The sequence below is a fragment of the Molothrus ater genome, chromosome Z (assembly GCF_012460135.2).
Source record: "Molothrus ater isolate BHLD 08-10-18 breed brown headed cowbird chromosome Z, BPBGC_Mater_1.1, whole genome shotgun sequence".
Classification (NCBI taxonomy): Eukaryota; Metazoa; Chordata; class Aves; order Passeriformes; family Icteridae; genus Molothrus; species Molothrus ater.
This window is the reverse complement of record NC_050511.2, coordinates 35,485,893-35,505,898: the sequence shown is the minus strand read 5'-3', so window position 1 is coordinate 35,505,898 and position 20,006 is coordinate 35,485,893. Positions and strand designations below refer to the sequence as shown.

General features: G+C 40.6%; 1 protein-coding gene across 3 annotated transcripts in view; it reads right to left on the bottom strand.

Annotated features, from left to right (window-relative positions):
* LOC118699417 (transducin-like enhancer protein 4) overlaps positions 1–20,006 on the bottom strand; it is a 98,550-nt gene that overhangs the window by 27,029 nt on the left and 51,515 nt on the right. For 2 of the 3 annotated variants that reach the window (XM_036403427.1, XM_036403429.1), the window contains exons 7-8: positions 16,576–16,780; positions 16,157–16,173 (exon numbers count right to left, since the gene is read on the bottom strand). In XM_036403427.1, the coding sequence (XP_036259320.1) occupies positions 16,157–16,173; positions 16,576–16,780 (222 nt within the window). The remainder of the gene's footprint in view (positions 1–16,156; positions 16,174–16,575; positions 16,781–20,006) is intronic. The other variant, XM_036403428.1, reaches the window with a different exon arrangement.

Here is a 20,006-nt window from a genome sequence, read left to right as displayed (position 1 = left end):
AACTGTTTGTATTTTGGAAATGTAGGCTTAGTAGTCTGCTCTTTCGTCTGATCACATGAAGTCAATTAAGCTTCTTCATGCCTCAAAAAGCAGGATAATATTGGAAGTCTAGAGAGTGCTTCTTTCCCTCACAGGGTTGTTGTGAGGATTCATGGATTGAAGATTTGGAGGTACTCCGGTATCGCCAAAATGGATCTATTACATATGCTAGACTAAAATTTAAAAATGAGGAAGGAATAATCAGTATTCCTTGGATCAAAACACAACTAAAAGATTGGAGCAATCCAATTGCTGTAACAGAGTACCTGTACTAAACTTCAGAAACCATACAAACTTTTAGCCAATTCTTAGTTTGCATAAATCGGTATGACACAGACATGAGAAATGTAAAAAAGGAAGCATTTCTGCATTGTATGTAAAACTAATCAGCCAAACTGTGAGAACCTAAAGCCACTACTTCAGAATGCGTAAGACCTTCTCAAAGACAGCCAGATGTCAGATGAACCTCCCTGATTTCTGCAGAAATGCAGAGCCAGTCTTTCCATCATCGCTTCATTTACTATAACCCACCAGATACAGTGTCTTTTATGGCTTTTTGCTATGCAGTGTTTGCACTTAAAGCACTATGTAAGTATGAAAAACAAACACTGTCTGTGCTTTTCTGATTAAAATCCAATATAAATTATATTCAAAACAGTGCAGCCCACTGGTTAATGGCAAGCTGCCAGTAAAGACCTGTGGCTGGAGGATGTGCACCACTAATTTAGTGTTTCATCTATCTGCTATACTGTTACCTCTATCTTATTTTAGCATTTCCTATTACTGAATGTTTTTTCCCATATCCACTCTTATTCCTAACTGGCCAGCTTAGAACTCCAGTTGTGTATTATCTCACACCAGACAGTGCAAAAAAATACTGCCCCACAATGCATAATCACTTTGTGACTTGAGTAAGTCCAATTCAATCTCCACCTATGTAGTATACCAGTTCTTTCCCTCCTTGCTTCATTCAAAACTTCTGTTACTTCAATCCAAATTCATTGCAGAAGCACTTTCCTGCTTCCTGGTCTAAGCTCTGTGAAACTCCAGGTAAAGCAAAACTTCTTATAGATCTGCAGGCAAAAGAGATTACCCTAATGAGCTAACTCTGTATAACTCTGTATAACTATAAGTACAGGGAAAAGCACATTTCACATGAAAACACAGAACTATCCAAGTCTGTCTAAAAAGTAAGGCAATGCCACAGAACATTCACAAGTTAGTTTTTGTGAATTCTCACGCAATTTAGGTGATCCAAAACTGTGTTTCCCAAATGCTATTCAAACATGATTATGGAATATATTTGTTTTGACTGGGCTTTAAGTCCCTGCATTTCAAAAAGTCCTCATTTTACCTTCAATCAAAGTTGAAATTTGCTATCATAATACCTTTAGCTCCCTTTAGAGCTGTTATGCCTATTTCCCAAAGAGAAAAGATTTGGGGATTCATCATGCACAAACTGATATCTACAATAACACCACTCTTAGTAGGTTTGCTAGAAAAAGCTTGGTATTTCTGTTCTTTGTTTTGATATTTATAGGATTAAAAACAAATTCAGGCCTGATCTCACAGTATATAATATCTGGGCAAAACACTTCTTGCTGATATCAACATGGTTTCACACAACAAACATCCTGCATGTTACAAGAAACTTCAGCAGTGACAGCAGTAAAAGGCAATTTCTTCCTTATTTCTTTTTGTGCTTCCTTTCTTATCATGATGAGAGCAGGAAAAATATGGCAACCATAACAAAGGGGAATGATGAAAACACTCACAGATGATTACTCAAATTGGGTCCATAAATACCACGATTACCTGGCTACTATGGCATTTGATTTCAGGACAACATGAAGATCCATGAAGGCAGGAGACAAAAAATACCTGCACATCAAACGTTGGTACCCCAAAACCCTGTGGCTACCTCATATACCAGCAGGTGCACATATTACAGCAGAGGCAAGGAATACCTTTGTATGCCTTCAGACAGCACTACTGAACAGAGCCTTCTTCTTCCACTGCAGTGGTGTCTTCACCCCTGTGCACTTGACTTGCCACTTTCCAGCTGACCTGCACAACACCCTGAAGTTGATCACTACCAGAAAACTACAGTCAAAATAACAAACACAAAGCATCTCTCCTGCCAAGTGGCAAGACCTTCCAGATCATATGCTAACTTCCTCCACAACCAGCCAGCATAACCATATTTCACAACACATTAGATGCCTTATCCTTGGGTTTCTGGGTCCCAAGCAAACAATACCCAGGCGCAAAACTCAAGTGCCAGAGATGGCTAGAATAAACTTGCAGCTCCTCCAGGGCCAAAACTACCTTTTCAGCAAGGATACCCTAATGTGATGCTATTCTTCTGCATCTATTCTCTGCCATCCCTCAAGACAGACTTGAAAAGAAGGATAGCCAGAAAACTATGAGTCAGAGCTAAAAAGGTTAGTCACTGGGACCCAGAAACCACAAGGATAGGTATATCAGGCATGTTTTTTAAAATGCTTTCTTTCTGTCTCCTTCTTCTCTTCCTGAAGGACTAAATGTAAAATGAAATCGTCTCACAGAAGGACAGCTGCTTCCCCCCTGTGCTCAATCATTCTAGTCACACTATGTTGTCCAGTAACCTGCATTGATAATTCCTCATGAATAAAATGCCAACATTATCATCCACAGCTATGTTGTTGACATGCGTTTGTTATTTCACTAAAAATACCATTAATTTTCTGGCTTCACAACAGCTGAGCTACTCCCCATTTGAATATACAAAAGAGTATTTTGTTTAAACCAAATTAAAAGCGTTCCAGTAAATGACTTCAATTTTGCTGGCTATACTACTTAGTGTATACTGTTCTATTTAAGCCTCTCTTTCCTCATCTCTAGCCCTTCTACACCCCCATCCTTTTCTCTCTGTTTTTTTTTTCCTCCTCCCTTTATATACTTAATCCTTTCATTTCAGGAACTGGATTTTCCCAGCCAGACATCCACAGTCAGAGAGAGCTTCAAAAACATAGTGCCAAGGAGTTAAGGCTATGGTGAAATTGCCTCTGCTCTGTTTTTATTCACCTGATTGCCAAAAACTATTTAGCAGTAAGGAAAGAAAGGGAAAGGGGAGGGAAAGGCACAAAAATCCTGAATACACCTTCCTTCACCCATCCATACAAGACATTCGCCATTTAAGTCGGAATGAAAACCACCATTTCTGCCAAGCCCTCCTGGCATCTTACCACTTTATTTGTTCCCATTTGTATCTAATGCTTTTGTCAACAGTTCAACAAAAGTCAAAGCAAACAACCCACTACAAACACTGAGGGTAACAGCAACAAGCATGAATCCTTCACAATTATCCAGCCCAGCTGCTCAGTGCCTGTCCAGACTGCTTTCATTTACAACAGTGTCAACAAAAGGCTGAAACCCAATAACTAGGTGGGTCAATACTACCACTGTAAAGCCTCCAGAGAAGAAAATGCTGTTCTGCTGCTTAACTGCTTCAGCAAACATGCAGAATAATTCAGTTAGATAGACAAGTGCTTGCCTAATCATTTGTTGTGTGAATTATTCAAGGCTTTCCCTTCAAACTGCTAAGACGATGGCTCTTCAAATATTTCCATGGAACCACCAGATGTCCTACAGGAGAAAAGGGAACATAAGGCACATTCTGACGTAAGAGAGGGCAATGGTAACCTGTGATCTTGAAAAGCATTAGTGTTTAGAGGATTAATGTCTTCTTACACATTGCTTCTGGTATAAAGAACGCTCAGCTTTTAACACAAGTGTTAGGCATGCATCAATTTACTAGCTGCTTGAGCTCTATACAGCATAATCAAGGTTGTGTACAATTTTTCTTCCTTTTTTTATGAGAATTGTAAAAGAGTTCTCTCCAGAGAGTATGTAAAGTGTAGGTAAAAATAAGCACAGTAGCTAGTCAAGTAGACGCAGAGAGGAAACATGCATTTATTCCCATATATCTCTCTTCCTCCACTGCCCCCTGTGTTCATTTGACACAAGCCAAATGCTCACTCACCTTCTTCCAGAGGTTTCACATAGGTTCATGTTTACAGTTTCAAAGAGCAGGACAAAGTAGTCTTACTGCATAGAACCCAGTGCTATACATTATATATTTTACTTTAATTGCCATTTAGGTACAGGAAACAGCCACCTTCAGATGTCTGCTTCCCTGGTTTTTCTGGCTTTTTTCACAATTGCTCCATTATATTAACATATTATTTTTAACTTTTTAGCAAATGTTAAGAAAATGGGCAAATTAGGTAACAAATAGTACTTGTTTTGATTTAATCTCATTACTGGCAAGAGCAACCTGGATGTGAATAAATGTTTTTTCTAGGACCAGTTTATATATACATCACAGTGCAGTGTTGGACGGATATATACCTTAAGCCAGAATACAATATCAAATACACTTATGAATATTTTATTTTTGACATCTACAGTAACAGTTGTGAATGCTGAGTAACTAGTATTCCAGAGAGGATTCCTGGCAGTTTTAAGACTTAGAAAAAGAGTAAGAGAAATTCTCTCTGTATGTCAAATTAAAGAACATATTTTTGTTTTTATAATTAGAATCTGCAACATATTTTGTTTGCAAAACATGCGGCTTTGCAGTGATTGCACTGTAGCAATCTGGTGTTGTGTGTTGTCAACATGAGACTTCTTCTATCAAATAAACTTTTCTTCTTCTTTCTGTCCAAAACAATCATGAAACATTTGTCTACTAAATAGCAGCAGCTCCATCAGGCTGTGATCGCCACAGCTGTTAGTACCCACTATAGCCTTACACTACTTCGTGGGAAACTTCTGTTTGATTTACTATTAAAAATCAGGTTATTGCTATTTGCAACCCAAAGTTTGTTTATTTGTATTAGCAGGACTGTTACAGTCATAATTTGTAAAATTGCTTAAGGTTCACAGAGAGCAAAGCCACAACAGAGAGGGTACTGCAGAGAGAGGTACTGTACAACAGAAAACCCCTGGTATCAAAAGAGTTGTGACTTGCACAGATTAAATGGGAAAAATCTCTGATGCTAGATACACTAGAAACAGTCTGATGCTGAATACCCTAAAAAGTATGGGAAAGAGAGATAACATCACAATTTTTGAAGGTGTCTCCTGTTTCTCATCCAGCAGAATAGGAAGAAGCATTGAAAAATGGCACCCCCATCCTTTGCCATAGGTGAATGTAATGCTGTTCACCAGAAAACCTTCGTAAAGGACACCAGAATCCTAAAGGTCTGGAAAATAACTTCACTGCTTTTAAACTCCTGCAGTGTGACATAGAGCTTTTAGGCTAGATGGTGAGCACACACTACTTTTCTAAGGGCAACAAACTGATCACTGACAGATGCCTTTATGCTTAAGGTGGGGTCCCACTGCTACTCTCATGTCAATTATACATACTGACATGGCTCAGAAAAATACTGTACTGCAAGGGAATGACAGAAAAAGGTTTCTCTAACCTCACACGGTTTACTGTAATTGATTTAAAAAAGATTATTTTTAAATTATTCAGACACTGAATTCTTCTCATAAGCTGCACTATTGGACAGCAAGGCTCATTACAAAATAGTAGTTGGAGGTCATGGCACAAAACTTTTTTCAAAGTAGGGAAGAAAAGCAAAACATTAATTTCTTCCAGGGATAAAATAAATTGCAATTTGATATTTTTAAAAGAAATGGATAGGTGAGACAGAAGTATAGCATCAACAGATATGGCTTCAACAAATATATCAGGGAGAAAGGAGAAATATAAACACACAGGTACAAGCTACAATTTCTACAAGCCAGATACAATGATTTCCTAATGCCTGGTATTGGAAGATCACAAGGCAAAGCTTTATGTTATTTAGGTCAGCACTGGCTTTTCAACTCAATGTAACTAGTGATTTCTATACAGTCAGTCCACTTTGTTAATGTAATAAAAAGAGAAAAGGACTCAGAAATACACTGCAATAGCTGAAGAGTTCTATGTTGTGTGTGGTCTGTGCCAAACACAAACCACACACAACTGCAGAAAACCCTTCTGGGGGTTGCTGTAATTGGGAGACACCTCTCTTGGCCTTTTTTCCATACTCCTGCACTGCAGTTCCGCAGAACATGCCAGTCTGACAAAGCAGGACCCTGCCAGCAAAACCAGTGTTAGAGTTTATTTTGATGTGTCAAGATTAATATAGCAAAGAAAATACTCTATGCCCTCTTTCAAACAATATAGTGGCTTGAAATATGCCAGCTTCTCTGTATGGTGAGTCTGTGATAGACAGCTTACCCATTTAATGGAAAAAAGGAACAACCCATGTTGAATCTTTTCCTTTTCCCACCCCTCTGCCCCACTTACTCATAAGTATGCATTAAGAATATTCCCACAGCTGTATTCACTGCCTCTTGAGTGGCAGAAAAACAGAGGTGCAGCTGTGCCTACTAATATTCGTACACAAACAAGTAGCACTGGACTGGCTGCTATGCCTCACTTAAAAGCTCCTTGCTACTCTTTGTTAAGTTGGCAGATCAAAAAGAAGTGATACAGAGCAATCTGCTGTCCTTTTAATGCAATTAGGAGATTTAAGTGGCATTTCACTTTCAATACTTCATTAAAACACTGATTGCATCCAGCAATTGCTGATGATACAACATTCACAGTGTTCCCCCTACAGTCCTCCCTGAGACTTGGTGGAAAGTTGGGGCAAGCCCTGAGCTGGCAGCCAGCAGTCAGAGCCAGCAGCCAGCACAGCTTCTGGAGCTAGATGTGAAACCTGAACCCCTGGCGCACCGCAGCAGGGGTGAGGGTGGCAGAAGGCCCTGCACCAGTGGTCTCCATAAGTCCTTCAGGAGGCAATGGAAAATACCATCTCCAGGATTTGCATCTCTTAAGCATGGACCCAGCCTCTTGCTGGGTCAGCTGCCACATTGCTGACTTTTGCTACATGTCTCCATTTTACAGTTTCTGCAAGACTTTCTACCCCTCAAGTTCCGTTTCTTCTACAGCCTTCTGACAGTGAAGCATGTGAGTGGTGAAGTCCAGTAAAAATGTCGTGTGGACACAAGACTTCAATTTTCCTCTTGGATTATTTTTTCATGTTAGTCCAACAAGCCAAACAATACCTCAGCTTAGGAAAAATACTTTTTTAATTTCTTCCCCCAGTGCACCCAAATGCAAATTAACAGCATCCCAGAAAAAAAAAGCGACATCAGGCTGAATTCCTTCAATCCCTTCATTGTGGGAAGCACTGCTGGGGAAGGACCTGGCTCTACCCCCTCTGCCAGGAGCTTGGGGCATCCCTGGGGTACCCTCCAGCTCTGGCCCTATTGCTACCAGCCAGCACAGCTCCACTGGTGCCAAGGAAAGAACAAACCAAAAAAGATTAATTCGCAGATGTTCATGCATTTCACACAGAGGGTGCCCTGTGGTCCGTTGCCAGGGCAACGGGAGACCACCAGCGCGCACTTTATTGGCTTTATGAAGTGCGTCTCGGGGGCTATAGTCCGAGAAATGCTGCATGATAATCTTTAGGCTTTTCAGAAGCCTTGTTTTGTATTTATCCACATTTAACCCTCTGAGTGTTATTAAGAGCGCCACTATGTCTGGAATGACAAGGAATGTAGAGACAGGATGTGAGGAGACAAACACATCGTCTCCGTTTCCAGCCTAGAGACCCTGGAAAGCATGTCCTCAGCACCTGCCCTGCACTGAAGTTTTCACCCACAGCCTGCAGGTAGGCTGGCAGGTAAGCTGTTGTAGGGCAGACCTCAGTACAGCCGTGTCTGGGGACAAAAGTGACATCAGAAAGTGCAAATGCAACAAAAGTGTCACACTAGACTAACAGATAAGTGATGGCAAGAACGTTTTCTCAGTAACTTCAAAAGAAGATTAAAAAGAATGAAGATCATATCATCAACTTTCTAGACACATGACACAAGAAAAACCACACTTTTATTTGGAATCCCAATACATGACACAGGCAAACCACCCATGTCAAAACCTTTACCAAAATTTATAAATTCACATAGAGAACTTCCCTTCCTCTCCTTACTCCAGGCCAGTGTCAGGTGTCTCCCCTAGCTGTCCTCTCACCTCTCCCAGAGCTGTCCTCTCTGCAGCCCCTCAAGGCCACACTGCAGGTGGGAGGGGCAGGAGGGAATGGGGGTTAAAATCACAAATGACACAACACCCCATGCAGCAGCAGCCGCCACTGACATCAAGCGCTAATCCAGCAGGAGAAGAGAGGCAGAAAGCGAGGGTGGCAGAAGGGATCAGTAGAAGAAATGGCTTGCATTCAGACTTGCAGGAGAAAGAGCATGCAGAGACAATCATTTCCTGGGAAAAGCTAAAGCCTAACGAGAATTTACTCTGCCTCCTTTATTCAGACAACCAACCCCTTTGTGGCAGGGGCTTCCTGACTGACAGGAACCCAGGGCTCTTTAATAGGATTTCCATATTATTTCTAACACCTGCCTATAAGTTATTTGTTTACATTGAAGAAGGCGAGATTCTCAAATCAGGCATCTGCTTCTGGCTCAGGCATATTTTAGGAAACCATGTAGAAAGAAGCTTTGTTGCTATGGAGACATTTTTATTTTCTTCCATTAGTTGGATGAAAAACATTAGCATTTCCAATTTTTTGTTCTTCAAAAGGCCAAATGTCGCTTAAGAAAAGACAGAACTTTTCAAATTGCTATGCAGAATAGGCTAATCGAGCTTTAGATATTTAATTAATTATTCAACTCAATTAGAGCTGTACCAAAGAGAAGCAGGAAACAGTGCAATTTTCCTGCAAACTTCCCTCAATGGCCAATTCCTGCTGGCCAGTCTAATTGCTTTTTCCCTCAAAGCACAGCTAAAACTTTGTAGTTCATGTTGCACTCAACAATCTTGCATAACAACTTGCATATCAGTCAGACTACCCATTTCCCTAAGTCCATTTCCATTGGACTAGGAATGTGCTCCTTTCCCAGAAAAGAGATAAGAAGACCCATACAAATATACTATTAGCATTCAGTGACTTCACCCATATGACAGAAACTTGCAATGCATGTCATGCATGTCATACATGTCACTAAATCCAGAAGGTGAACTCCCTTCCCTCCCTTTACCAGATAATCTTAGCATACCCAAGGAGTCCACTGATTCATGTAAAAATAAGGGATGTTTCAAGTTACTTTGGACCTAAGGGTTTTTTAAAGACAAAATTAAAATGTTACATGCTCCAAAAAACAAAACCAAAAAAAGAAAAAAACATAGCCAACAGAAATCTATAAGTCAAAAACATAATCTGTGTCCCTCTTTTGACAAAAATTGATACACGTTGGTTTTTTCTCCCATTACATTGACAAACGTCTATGTAACTTGACCTGCAAATGTGTTCCTCATTCCAATTCATCCACTATGAGTAAACGAGTGTAAGACATGAAATCCAGTGTGTAAAGCATGATTTTAATTGCATGCTTACAATGAAAAAACTTGAAGAGATAGAATAAACAAATTAATTTCCTCCCTTTACTTCTCTTCCCCCAGCCATTATATTGTCAAAGCCTTTGCACTGGAGACCTTTCCACCCACCTCCTCATTCCAGCAAACTTCCTCTTCCTACTCTATGATGTGAAATCATAATCCTGTGTTATCAACATCACAGTCTGTTGCCATGGAAATAATTAGACATGACTGCTCAGGTTAAAAATTAGAGCTCATGTATGTATTTGCCTTCTGGGCGAAGAGAGCATCTGGATAGAGAATATTTGAGTTACCCTAAATCACCAAGTGGCAATACAAAAGTTTGACAGTGGGAAGCACTATGGGAATTTGACCAAATGTGGGGACACCCCTGAGTAAAAATCACCCTGTGGTAACGTGCACAAAGATGTAAGATAAGAGGACAGTGTGCCATTAATAGACAGAATTGGGTAGAAAGCTATTGGGTAAAAGAGGTGGAGCCATCAAAACTACCAGAAGCAGCTAATTCTTTGATGCCAGAGTATATGCTGTCACTTTCATATGAATATGAGTACTCTACACTAAATTAAACTTTCCAGATGACCTCCTGAAAAAGACTAAAGATGTGATATTGCATGAATGAAAGAAATTTAAAACTCAGTTGGGGTGGGGGGGAGAAAAGAAGAAAAAACTCAGCAGGGAGATACACACCTGAGGTTTAGTTTCATGTTCCTTTTAAAAACCACAGAGCTTGAATGACACACTACAAGTTTAGCCATTAAAAGGTTATCAAGAAAAAAAAGCAGAGCCAAAAAATCAGCTCCATAAGATAGACTGAGACAACAAACAGGACCTTGCTAATTAATATTTGTTCTGCTTCAGCAGACAGTTACTGGACGAGACTGCAACAAACAAGCATGTCTCACCCAATCTCATCATTAATCCACTCACGTTCACCACCTGAGGACCAGCTATGCCCCACAGATATTTATTCATCTGTTCCACAAACAAACAATTACAACACATTTTCTGGAATTAAGGCACCTGTTACATTCGGCACAGTTTACACACCCAGAGGCAGATATCAATTAATACTGAAAAAATTACTGTATCAGAAGCCAACAGAAGTTACTCATTATTATTTGTTAATGCTACCCCCAAAACCACACCTCTTGCAGAGCAGTGTAGTTCAAATCCGCTCTGTTTAAAACTACTGCTTCATCATAAGAGAAAGCAAAATATATGCAAAGCTTCATTCCTGAACGGCAAAAGGTACAAACAGAATCCATGTGAGTCTGAAATATCTGCCCTGTGAAGTGTTTTTTAGCTGAATGGTGATTAATTGGCCAAATAACAAAATGATCAGGAAATAAATTCTGCAAATTCCTTTAAGTTTGTAACAGGTAGCCACATTTTTTTGGCTTGTTTCATAGACACTTGTGGGAACTCAGCACATCACTCTGGATGTCCAGAGTTACCGAGAGAACCCTTGGGGGGCTTGGAAATCCTGGAATGTTGCCAGGAATGTCTGGTGGCTTGATTTCAACCCCTCTAGGGATGTGACACCTGTTTGAGGACACGAGAGTCACTTGGGAGTGAATGGTGCAGGAATGATGTATCTACAGGGTGAGATACAGATTTTAGGGTTTTGGTACAGGAGGGTTATGGAGACAAGATGGAGGGATCAGGGTGTGTCTTGTCCTTCTTCTTTCTTCTTCTTGTCATCCATTTTCTGTTGTGATGTTGGCACTTGGGGATTGGTTCACGATGAAGGTGCACTTGCTAATATGGGTGAAAGGTATTGGGAAATAAAGGTAAATATGATGTACGTAGGTTTTAGTATAAAAAGACACGACCGCCCCGTGGGTGGTCAGAGTGCCCTTGGCTGCCTTGCTGGTCAGACCTCGGCTGGGCAGAAAGAAAATTCTGTAGATAAGAAATAATAAACAACCTGAAGACTGAAAAACTGAAGAGTCCAGACTCGTCCTTTGAACTGTGAGCGGCCCCAGAACCACCCTACGCGTGTCTGGGCAGAGACAGACAGCCGACCGGACAACACTGAATGCTGAGACATTTGGCAGGACACTCATGCCTCTAGAGGAAGTCCCATTTAAAAGAAACCTGATAATGAGGGCAAAGTCCACAAAATAAATAACAGCAGCTTATGTGGTGTTCCTCTATCAGCAGAAGAACACAGTCAGCAACATAATTACATTTGGTAATATCCAGAAATCTTATATGTTGGGGGATTTTTATTTTAAAGTATTTTGTTCTTTCCAGAAGTGCATCCACACATCTCCTCCAAGCATCAGGTTACTCACAGATTCAGGAGTAAGCAGCCTACTCACAACTAAATGAAAAGAGGTCTAAACACTTAATAATGGCTAACAGCTTGAGAAGCACTGGAGCACCTGCTACCACAAATGTAAATGTAATGTGTGAATCGCATCCATCCACTTTCCCTGTATCGCCCACATGTGTAATTATTAGCTTTCACACAGATTAAGGCAAAAGTAATTTTATTTCTAAATTCACCTCAATTTGCCCTGACAGACTTTTCCCAATTCATCAGTATGTTGGGCAGAAATCCACCCCAAAACTCCATTTGATGCATTATTTCATATATTTTCTTCTAAAATTCTTTTTCCCCCCCAGAAGAATCTCAAACTAGGTGTTTTATTCCTGTCACAAGACTGCAATTTTCAATTATTGGCACTTGTTACTGCTGAAACAGATCAAAATGAAAAAAGGTTTCATCACCTTGGCAAGTCTTACTACAGGCATAGTCTCTGCCCCAAATAATTTAAAAATCAGATAAAGAAAAAAACCCTAACAACCAAAAAACAACCCAAAGAAACAAACCAACCAATCCCAAAAGAAAGGCAATGCTTAACAGGCATATAAAGAACAAGAGATCTACATTAGAAGTGATAAAAAGTTACACATGATGGATCCTGTGCATGAATTAACACGCGTCAGGAGACTCTGAGGTTCTTAAACAATCTGCTTGGGGATATCCATGCTGCCTCTGGCAGGCGCACAGCCCAGCCAGTATCTGGGAGCTCCTTCATTCCATTTGCTGCACTGAGAGCTATGGGAAGAGAGTGCCAGCACTACACTACTTTTTGTCAGGTGAAGCTTTTTTTCACAAGATGTTTCCATAGCTTCTCCAAAGGGAATGTATTAGAAAAGGAATTTTGTTAAGCACCAGAGAAACTTTTGCCACCTTTGTTCCAGAGATGATACTAGGGCTGGAAAGAAGGACATGCCTCCTGCACCAAGAGTCCTCACAGGAGGTGGAAAAAAACTTGTGCAAGTGCAATTTGCAAGAAAGAATCCACTTAAAATAATAATCCTTTCCCTTTCTTTCCCCTCTTAAAAAAATAAGTTTAATGGCTTTGAAAAGGACACACACCAAGTCCTCCACAAAAAGCTGTGCAGTTAACTGCAGAGCTGTTTGTCTTTCTGTCTAAACATATTATATTCCCTCAGAGCCCTTAAGCCAGGGCTGCACTTTGAGCACAGCCCTGGCACATGCCACCCTTCCCTTCCTTTTGTCCGCTCCACAGCCTTGCCACTGCACAAAGAGCACTCCCATGACCCTGTTTACAGCGTTTAGAATTTTCCCATACCTCAAACTTTGCAAAGAATTTGGAGGACTGGATCCAAGAAGAAATCAAAGAGCTCCCAAAGCTGCCCTTCTCTACAGAGCTTGCAGTGTCAATGCTGATCTATTATTTAGGAACAGCTCCTGGACAATCTTATATTACCTGAAGGTGACTACTCAGTTTCAGCAGTGAACTACTCAGTGAGGGGAGGTGCTGGGCAGGATCAGGCGTAACATGTCATGTCTGGTAGAGTGATGCAAACTGCCTTTTCCCTGGCTTGAACTAAGAGGAGAGTCAGGACCAGCGCAGATAGAGACAGCAAGTTTCAGTAAGAAAACTGCCCAGCAAATCCAAAGCTCTGTAAATAGTGGCAAGAAATGGGTCATTTCAGCCAAATTCCTTTCTTTGTAGAAATGGGTACTGTACCTTTGTTATCTGAATTCCACACTAAAGCGTAAATTTACACTTCATGAGCTATTTTAAAATCCACCCTGCTTAATAATCTATATCAGCAAGAAAACACTTTAAAGTGTCTCTCACAATTAAACCCAGGCACAACCTTATATAAATCAAAATTTTGCTACCATATCAAAACGTTACACTGGGGCTGTATAACATTGCCCATATCCTCATTACATGCTACACTAATTACTACCAACAGATTCAGAATTTTCTGCACATTAGAGGCTTTTAGAGGAGCTATAAAAAATTTCAGGCATCATTAATTTAAATTTGTATTGAAATTTCCTTTTGACAGATGGCCAAAAATTACTTACTATTTAGAGTACCAGAGCCTGCCTGTTTGCACATTGGAAGAGGAAAAGGAAAAATTAAAAGGAAGAAGGAAATTTATGTCACGTTCATCACCTGTTAAATGTTAAGGAGCATTATCCTGCATGAATAAATTATTTCATACAAGCACACAGACTCCAGCTGGTTCTGGCTGACAAAAACTGTCTCAAGTCACACAGCAGACAATCATAAAAAGCCTCTCTTAACCGAGAACCACTTAAGGGAGGAGGGATCGATTGAACAAGCAACTAACTGCTACTCTGGGCATCACTGAAAACATTTAAGGAAATTAGCAAACTATTTCACCTTGCAAAGCTGGCAGTAAGCCCCATAATACTGACACACAAGCCAATTCACAACCTGACCACTGTGCGAGACAAACATCTACTTATCATTTCAAAGTAAACTACACAAAGAAATTGCCCTTCATTCCTTCTGGAAGCTGTATGAATAACAGCACTTTTGAATCCATCTCAGACAAAATCAGCCTTTTCAGTACAAATGCTCACCCTAATATATATGCCAGCATAAACACCCCAACACCTCACATGATACAAAAACATGACTAGAATATATTGTTTAGAAACAGTGAATGGCATATATTAGCAATTCTCCTCAGTCACTTTCTTGAATGAAATCATCATGGTTTCAACTATATAGGTAAGCAAACTCACTCAAGAAACCACGTGGTTTTGTCCTCTCACAGTTAGTTATGCATCCCACTTGCATTTGTTTGTTTGAGTGCAGGAAAAAGGAAAATGGACTAAGCTCATCTGTTCACAATGAAGAATGGGTTTTCTAGGGAAATTGTCATTAATGTGTACTCCAGCCCCATCGCATTAAGTAGTATTAGCAGTTTTCAGCCCTCATGACAAAAAGGCTGAAGTGAAATCCAGCACGCTGTTGTCTTAGGTCGGCAGATAGGCAGCTTCAGTGCCTTTGCTGCTCATGGTGAAAACTGACAGTTCCTGTCAGCTCCTGGTTGTTATGCAGAGCCATGTGTGTAACAGCAGAACTGACAACTATTGGCTCAGTTGTGCTTGGATGGGACATGTCAGGAGTGCCAGTGGCACAATGGGTGTGCTGGGATAGGGTGTGGAACACGTCCCCACCTGTAGCTGCCAAAGAACCAAGGTGTCAGCTTTTGTGTCAGCCCTGGATGGACAGGTCTCTAGTGGGGGCGAAGCCTGTGCCCAGAACCATGCTTCTCCCAACACCATAAAGGGAACACTAGTAATATCTGCCTGACAAGATCCTGCTAATCTTGTGTAATGCACACTAGACTCATGCTGTGAACATCTCTTCCATCACTTCCTCAACCTCAAGAATATATTACATCTTCCTAAAAAAAGCACAACTAGAAACCTGACAAACTAAGTGCTCCATAAGGTTGGTACAGGTCTTGCCGTTTATAAGAGAAAAATGTATCTTTCTTTTCACACTCAGCAGCACCTAATAAGGTTTGACCTTGTGTTTCTGAAAACCATGCAAACTGGGAGAGCAGACCCACAAACAAGAGGACAGGACTAACACACATCTCTCCATCTGCAGCATTAAAACCGCAGGAGTCCCTGGGAGACTCTGATGGCTATCAGTACGGAAAAGCATCACATGTCACTGAATCATACTTGTATCTATTACTGAATGCTCAAAATTATACAAGTTGCAAGGTATGTTATTACATCTACTTATTATCATCACCTTACACAGGATACAGGTATGCTGCAGAGTCACTCAGAACCTGAAAATTAATTTTTGGAAAAGGAAGGCAGAATCCTCAGTGCAAGCTTCAGTACCATGTTCATCAGGGGAAGGGCAGAGGGAAGGGCAGCTCACTCCTCTCCAACTACAGGATAGCAGGCAGCACCCTGCATTCCCCTGTGAGCGACAGAGCTCTCCTTCCTCAACTGCATTATAAGGAAATATCAGAATTACAATATACAGCATCCAAATGACTTAAGACTACTGGCTTATTCTTTCTGTCTCAAAAGCTTGGACACAGACCCTGGGCAGACCTTTCCTTCCACCCAAGAACAGCCTCAATGCTGTTCCGGTAAACTCATTGCTCAGCATGTTGCCTGCAATCCTAGCTGCCCCACTACCAGCCTTTGCCTAAATGTGATACACAGGCTATGCAGGGTGCTGCCAATCAACACAAGCATCACGACCCAGTTCTAGTTTGTGACTTTTTCCACCACTCTGTGCCACATTTCAGAAAAATGCAGTGTTCACGCAGCTCTGTCGAGCTACGCTTTACACCTATGAAACGGAATCCTACCTTGATGGAGTCTCTGTCTGCATGCAGAGCAGCCCCCACGCATAAGGAGGGGGAGATATGGTGGCAGGGAATGGGCATGGGGAGGAAGAAAAAAAGAAAGAGAAAAATACTAGTTAGTTTACACAAAATTATACATTTATCATACTCCGAAGAAAGAATCCTGATGTCTGTTAAATAATAAATTGCACAGATGTTAACTTTTCTGTACAGTTAATTATTAATGCTGTACAGCCAGATTTATAAAACTGTATTTCCAGCATTTGAACACAATTCCTGGCTTGATAATAAACACTGAAGTAATTAGCTAGGAAATCTTCTGAAAATTGCTCCTCCCTCCCCCACCTTCGCTTGCTTTAAACAGGAGAATTTAAAAAAAAAAAAAGGAAACCAAAGCCACACACTCCTCTGGCAGGGCCTACCTCTTTGGTGATCATTATCATGGTGCTTCTTCTCATCTTTAATTGGGAGGTGGGACTGCCCCCCCAGTGCACTGGAGAGTGCCAGGAGACCAGCACTACTGCCAATGGGTGGGATGGCTGGAGGCTGCAAGCCAGAGGGGTGCGGAGTGAGCGGCACGGGAAGACCATGTCCATGTGACAAGTGCTGGGCCTGGAGTTGTTGCTGCTGTGAAAAACAAAACACAGATATTGAATTTGTTCAGGGAGCTGGGGATTGTCTAATTGATCACCTACATCAACTGTGACTGATCAGATCAATCAACGCATCTGATCAATCCAAACAGCCTGGTGCCTTAAAAATGTCCAGATGTTTGGACACAACATATTTGGTAAAACTCAGACCGAACTGGAAAACAACAACAACAAAACTTAAAAAATAAAAAGAAGAAAGCAAATGAATTCATTTTGGTGAATTTTTTATTTTTTTGACAGAGGTATTATGCTTTTCTCTTTCTAGTAGAAACACACCATGTACACATCTAATCAAAACATATGTAACTGTAAAAGCAGTTATATAATGAAAAAAAAAGCTGAAAATTGAGAAAATTAGTGTTAAACAGTTCTCCCAGCGCTACTGCACAGCATGCAGTGTAAGTTAATTTGAAAGAGAAAACCTGAATTAACAATCCAGAAAAGGAAACTGGTTGCAGCCACCGTTTTAAGCCCTTTAAGTGTCCTCAGCGGTACTTGAGCAAATTACTAAAGAAAATCTAATGTAGCAAGGCTTGGGTCCTCCTGTAGGCTTGCTCAATAATGCTGAAATAATTGGGCACTCTGTGCACGTTTAGTGATGCTCGAATGAAAAGCTAGAGGCCTGCCCTTGTACTCTTCTCTAGCTGCTGACTCTGTGTTGTGACAGGTTTATTTGAGTAGGACTGTGATGCATGCACCAGTAACTGCACTGACAAGAGTTTAAAGTCATTTTTACCAGTACACTGGCAACACATAGAGAAAGCCCTTGAGAGGTTCGAATTGGAGTGCTTGACCTCAACCAGGGCTGCATCAAGTTCTGTGCTATACTAACCACTGTGGAGTAGATAGACTGTTGCTATTTGTTGGAAAGGCAGCAGAGAAAAACCTTGACAAATCAACAACAAAAACCAAACAGGTGAAAAAGTTTAGTTAAATATATCCCAAGAGAGATCTGTTCAGGTCTAAAGCTTAACCACTAACCATCCAGCTAATTTCTGTTCATAGAAAAACCAGATAACCCCTAGAATTTTCTTTTCATTTTCAAGCAGTTATTGCCCAGAGTAAGTCAAATCCCAAGTCCTCTAGCATTGTTCTCCCCCATCTGCATGTCTGTACACAGGATTTAGAAGAAATAAAAAGGGAAAATCCAGCAATGATTGACAAGAAAGCTATGGGGGAATAAAAATACAGAAGAGGGCGGGAGGCAGACCAAAATCAAAACCAAACAAAAACCCAAAAAGAACGTTCTTCCAAGTGGAAGAAGAAGAAAAGGGTAAATCTTTTTCCTGCTTGCGAACCCATGTCATTCTAGCAGGTGTTCCTTCTTGTAGAACATATCAAACCCATTTTGCTTGCTTGATGCTCTTATGGCAGTATGCTTCATTCTTCAGAATATTAAATTAGCTACAATGAAACAAAGCAAGAGCAAATAGTGTATTGTTTAGCTTCAGGGTTTGAACGGGGCTGCCTTACAGCAATCTGGCATGCCTGACTTGGGGAGGGAGGCGAAGATCAAGCAAAAGAAAAGGGACGAACAGAATAATCTGTGTTCTGCTACCTGGATTTGAACAAGGAATTTCCTATTCCTATTTGATAATGTGCTATAAACCACTGCATGAAGATCTCTGTCTGAATCTGCCAGCGGCTTAATGTAAAGACTTTGAGAAGAGCCTGAGAATATCAACAGTGAGCTTTCCCCTTGTTAACTATTATACTGTCAACTGAAGAGGAACACTCATTACACACTACTGTACAATCCATAGAGATCTGCCTATTGACCTACCCAGTTTGCATTATATGACCTCCTCTATTGACATAGGATGGTTTCCAAAGAACTGGAAGAAAACCGCACTGTGAAGGTAATACCCTTTTTCACTTGTCTTTGATAGGAATCTCTCTTCATAGCTCAGCAAGACAACAGCACTGACTGAAGCCTGGAACAAGTGAATATCATTAATGACTCTCAGACATAATGTGGTCTTTAAGAGGAGTAGCCTAGCAGCTTGAGATCACCCAGAACAGCTGGGCTGTGCCAGTCCATCTTGCCCAAGAATCAAAGTGTTTTCACTGCAAGTTGAATTGCAGAGAGCTCTGAAAATAACTGCAAAGAGTGGGGAATTATAAAACCCAACCCAGAGCCCTCCTGCCGTAGAGAACTTTTCTGAAGAGACCAAGTTCTTCCATTAGAAGTAATGGGAACCTGAAATCTGGTATCGAGGCCTCAGAAGCAACAAAGTGTCATTCACTGATAGAGCAGAACTTTAGTGTCATTAAGTCACTTTGTAACAGCAGAAAGAAAATGCTTTGGTATGACAACTAGACTGCAAAATAAGTCTAAACTAACTCCCAAAATTTCAGGATAGCACACATCCTGTGCCACACAAGGATAATATTGTTGCATACTGTTAGATGGGGTGGGAGTAAAACTTCAACAACAGAAAGAGGATTGTGGACTAGGACTGTATTGGTACGGGAAAGACTCTGACCTCCTCCAATATAAGGAGAAATGCTGAACACCAAAAATGAGGCACTGGTCCAAAACCAGAAAGGAAGCAAATGCAAGTGAAACACTGGGTAGGCTTTTGCTCTCAAAATATATAAGCAGAAAAGGAAATAAAAGTATATAATCACATAATTAATAATGCTGTTTGCTAATAGGCTTAGTCAAGAAGGTAAAGATGAAGTGGCATCTCTGTCATTTCCTATTACTGTATACAAATACCCACAATGACAGCTTGACTTTGTTTTTCCATTGCTTATAGGCATCACTGGTGAGAATCAGGTGGCCTACCTGCAGCAATTTCTTTAAATGGAAAGTTATAGAAAAATGGGCAATTCCTTAGTCCACTGGGCATGAGATTAATGCTACCAAGTGGAAAAAAAGGGTGATCTCCTCTAGTCATCAAAATACCAAAGTTATGGAGGGGTAAGTACGGAGATAGTTACTCTCCACACACAGAAATATTCCATTATGGAAGAAAGTTCACACTTGTTTCTGCCTGTAGCATGAATTTAGATCATAAAACCTGACACAATTTAAAAACTTGCAAGGAAAGCCTGAAAATGAGCCAACTGAGGAACTACATAATTTTTTAAGTTGCTGTAATGCCTTCTCTTCCCCTTCTCCATCTTCTCTGTAATTTGTAATCTTTGGTCATGTTATTTATGAACTCCTAGCATGTGTAGCATGTGGTTAACTT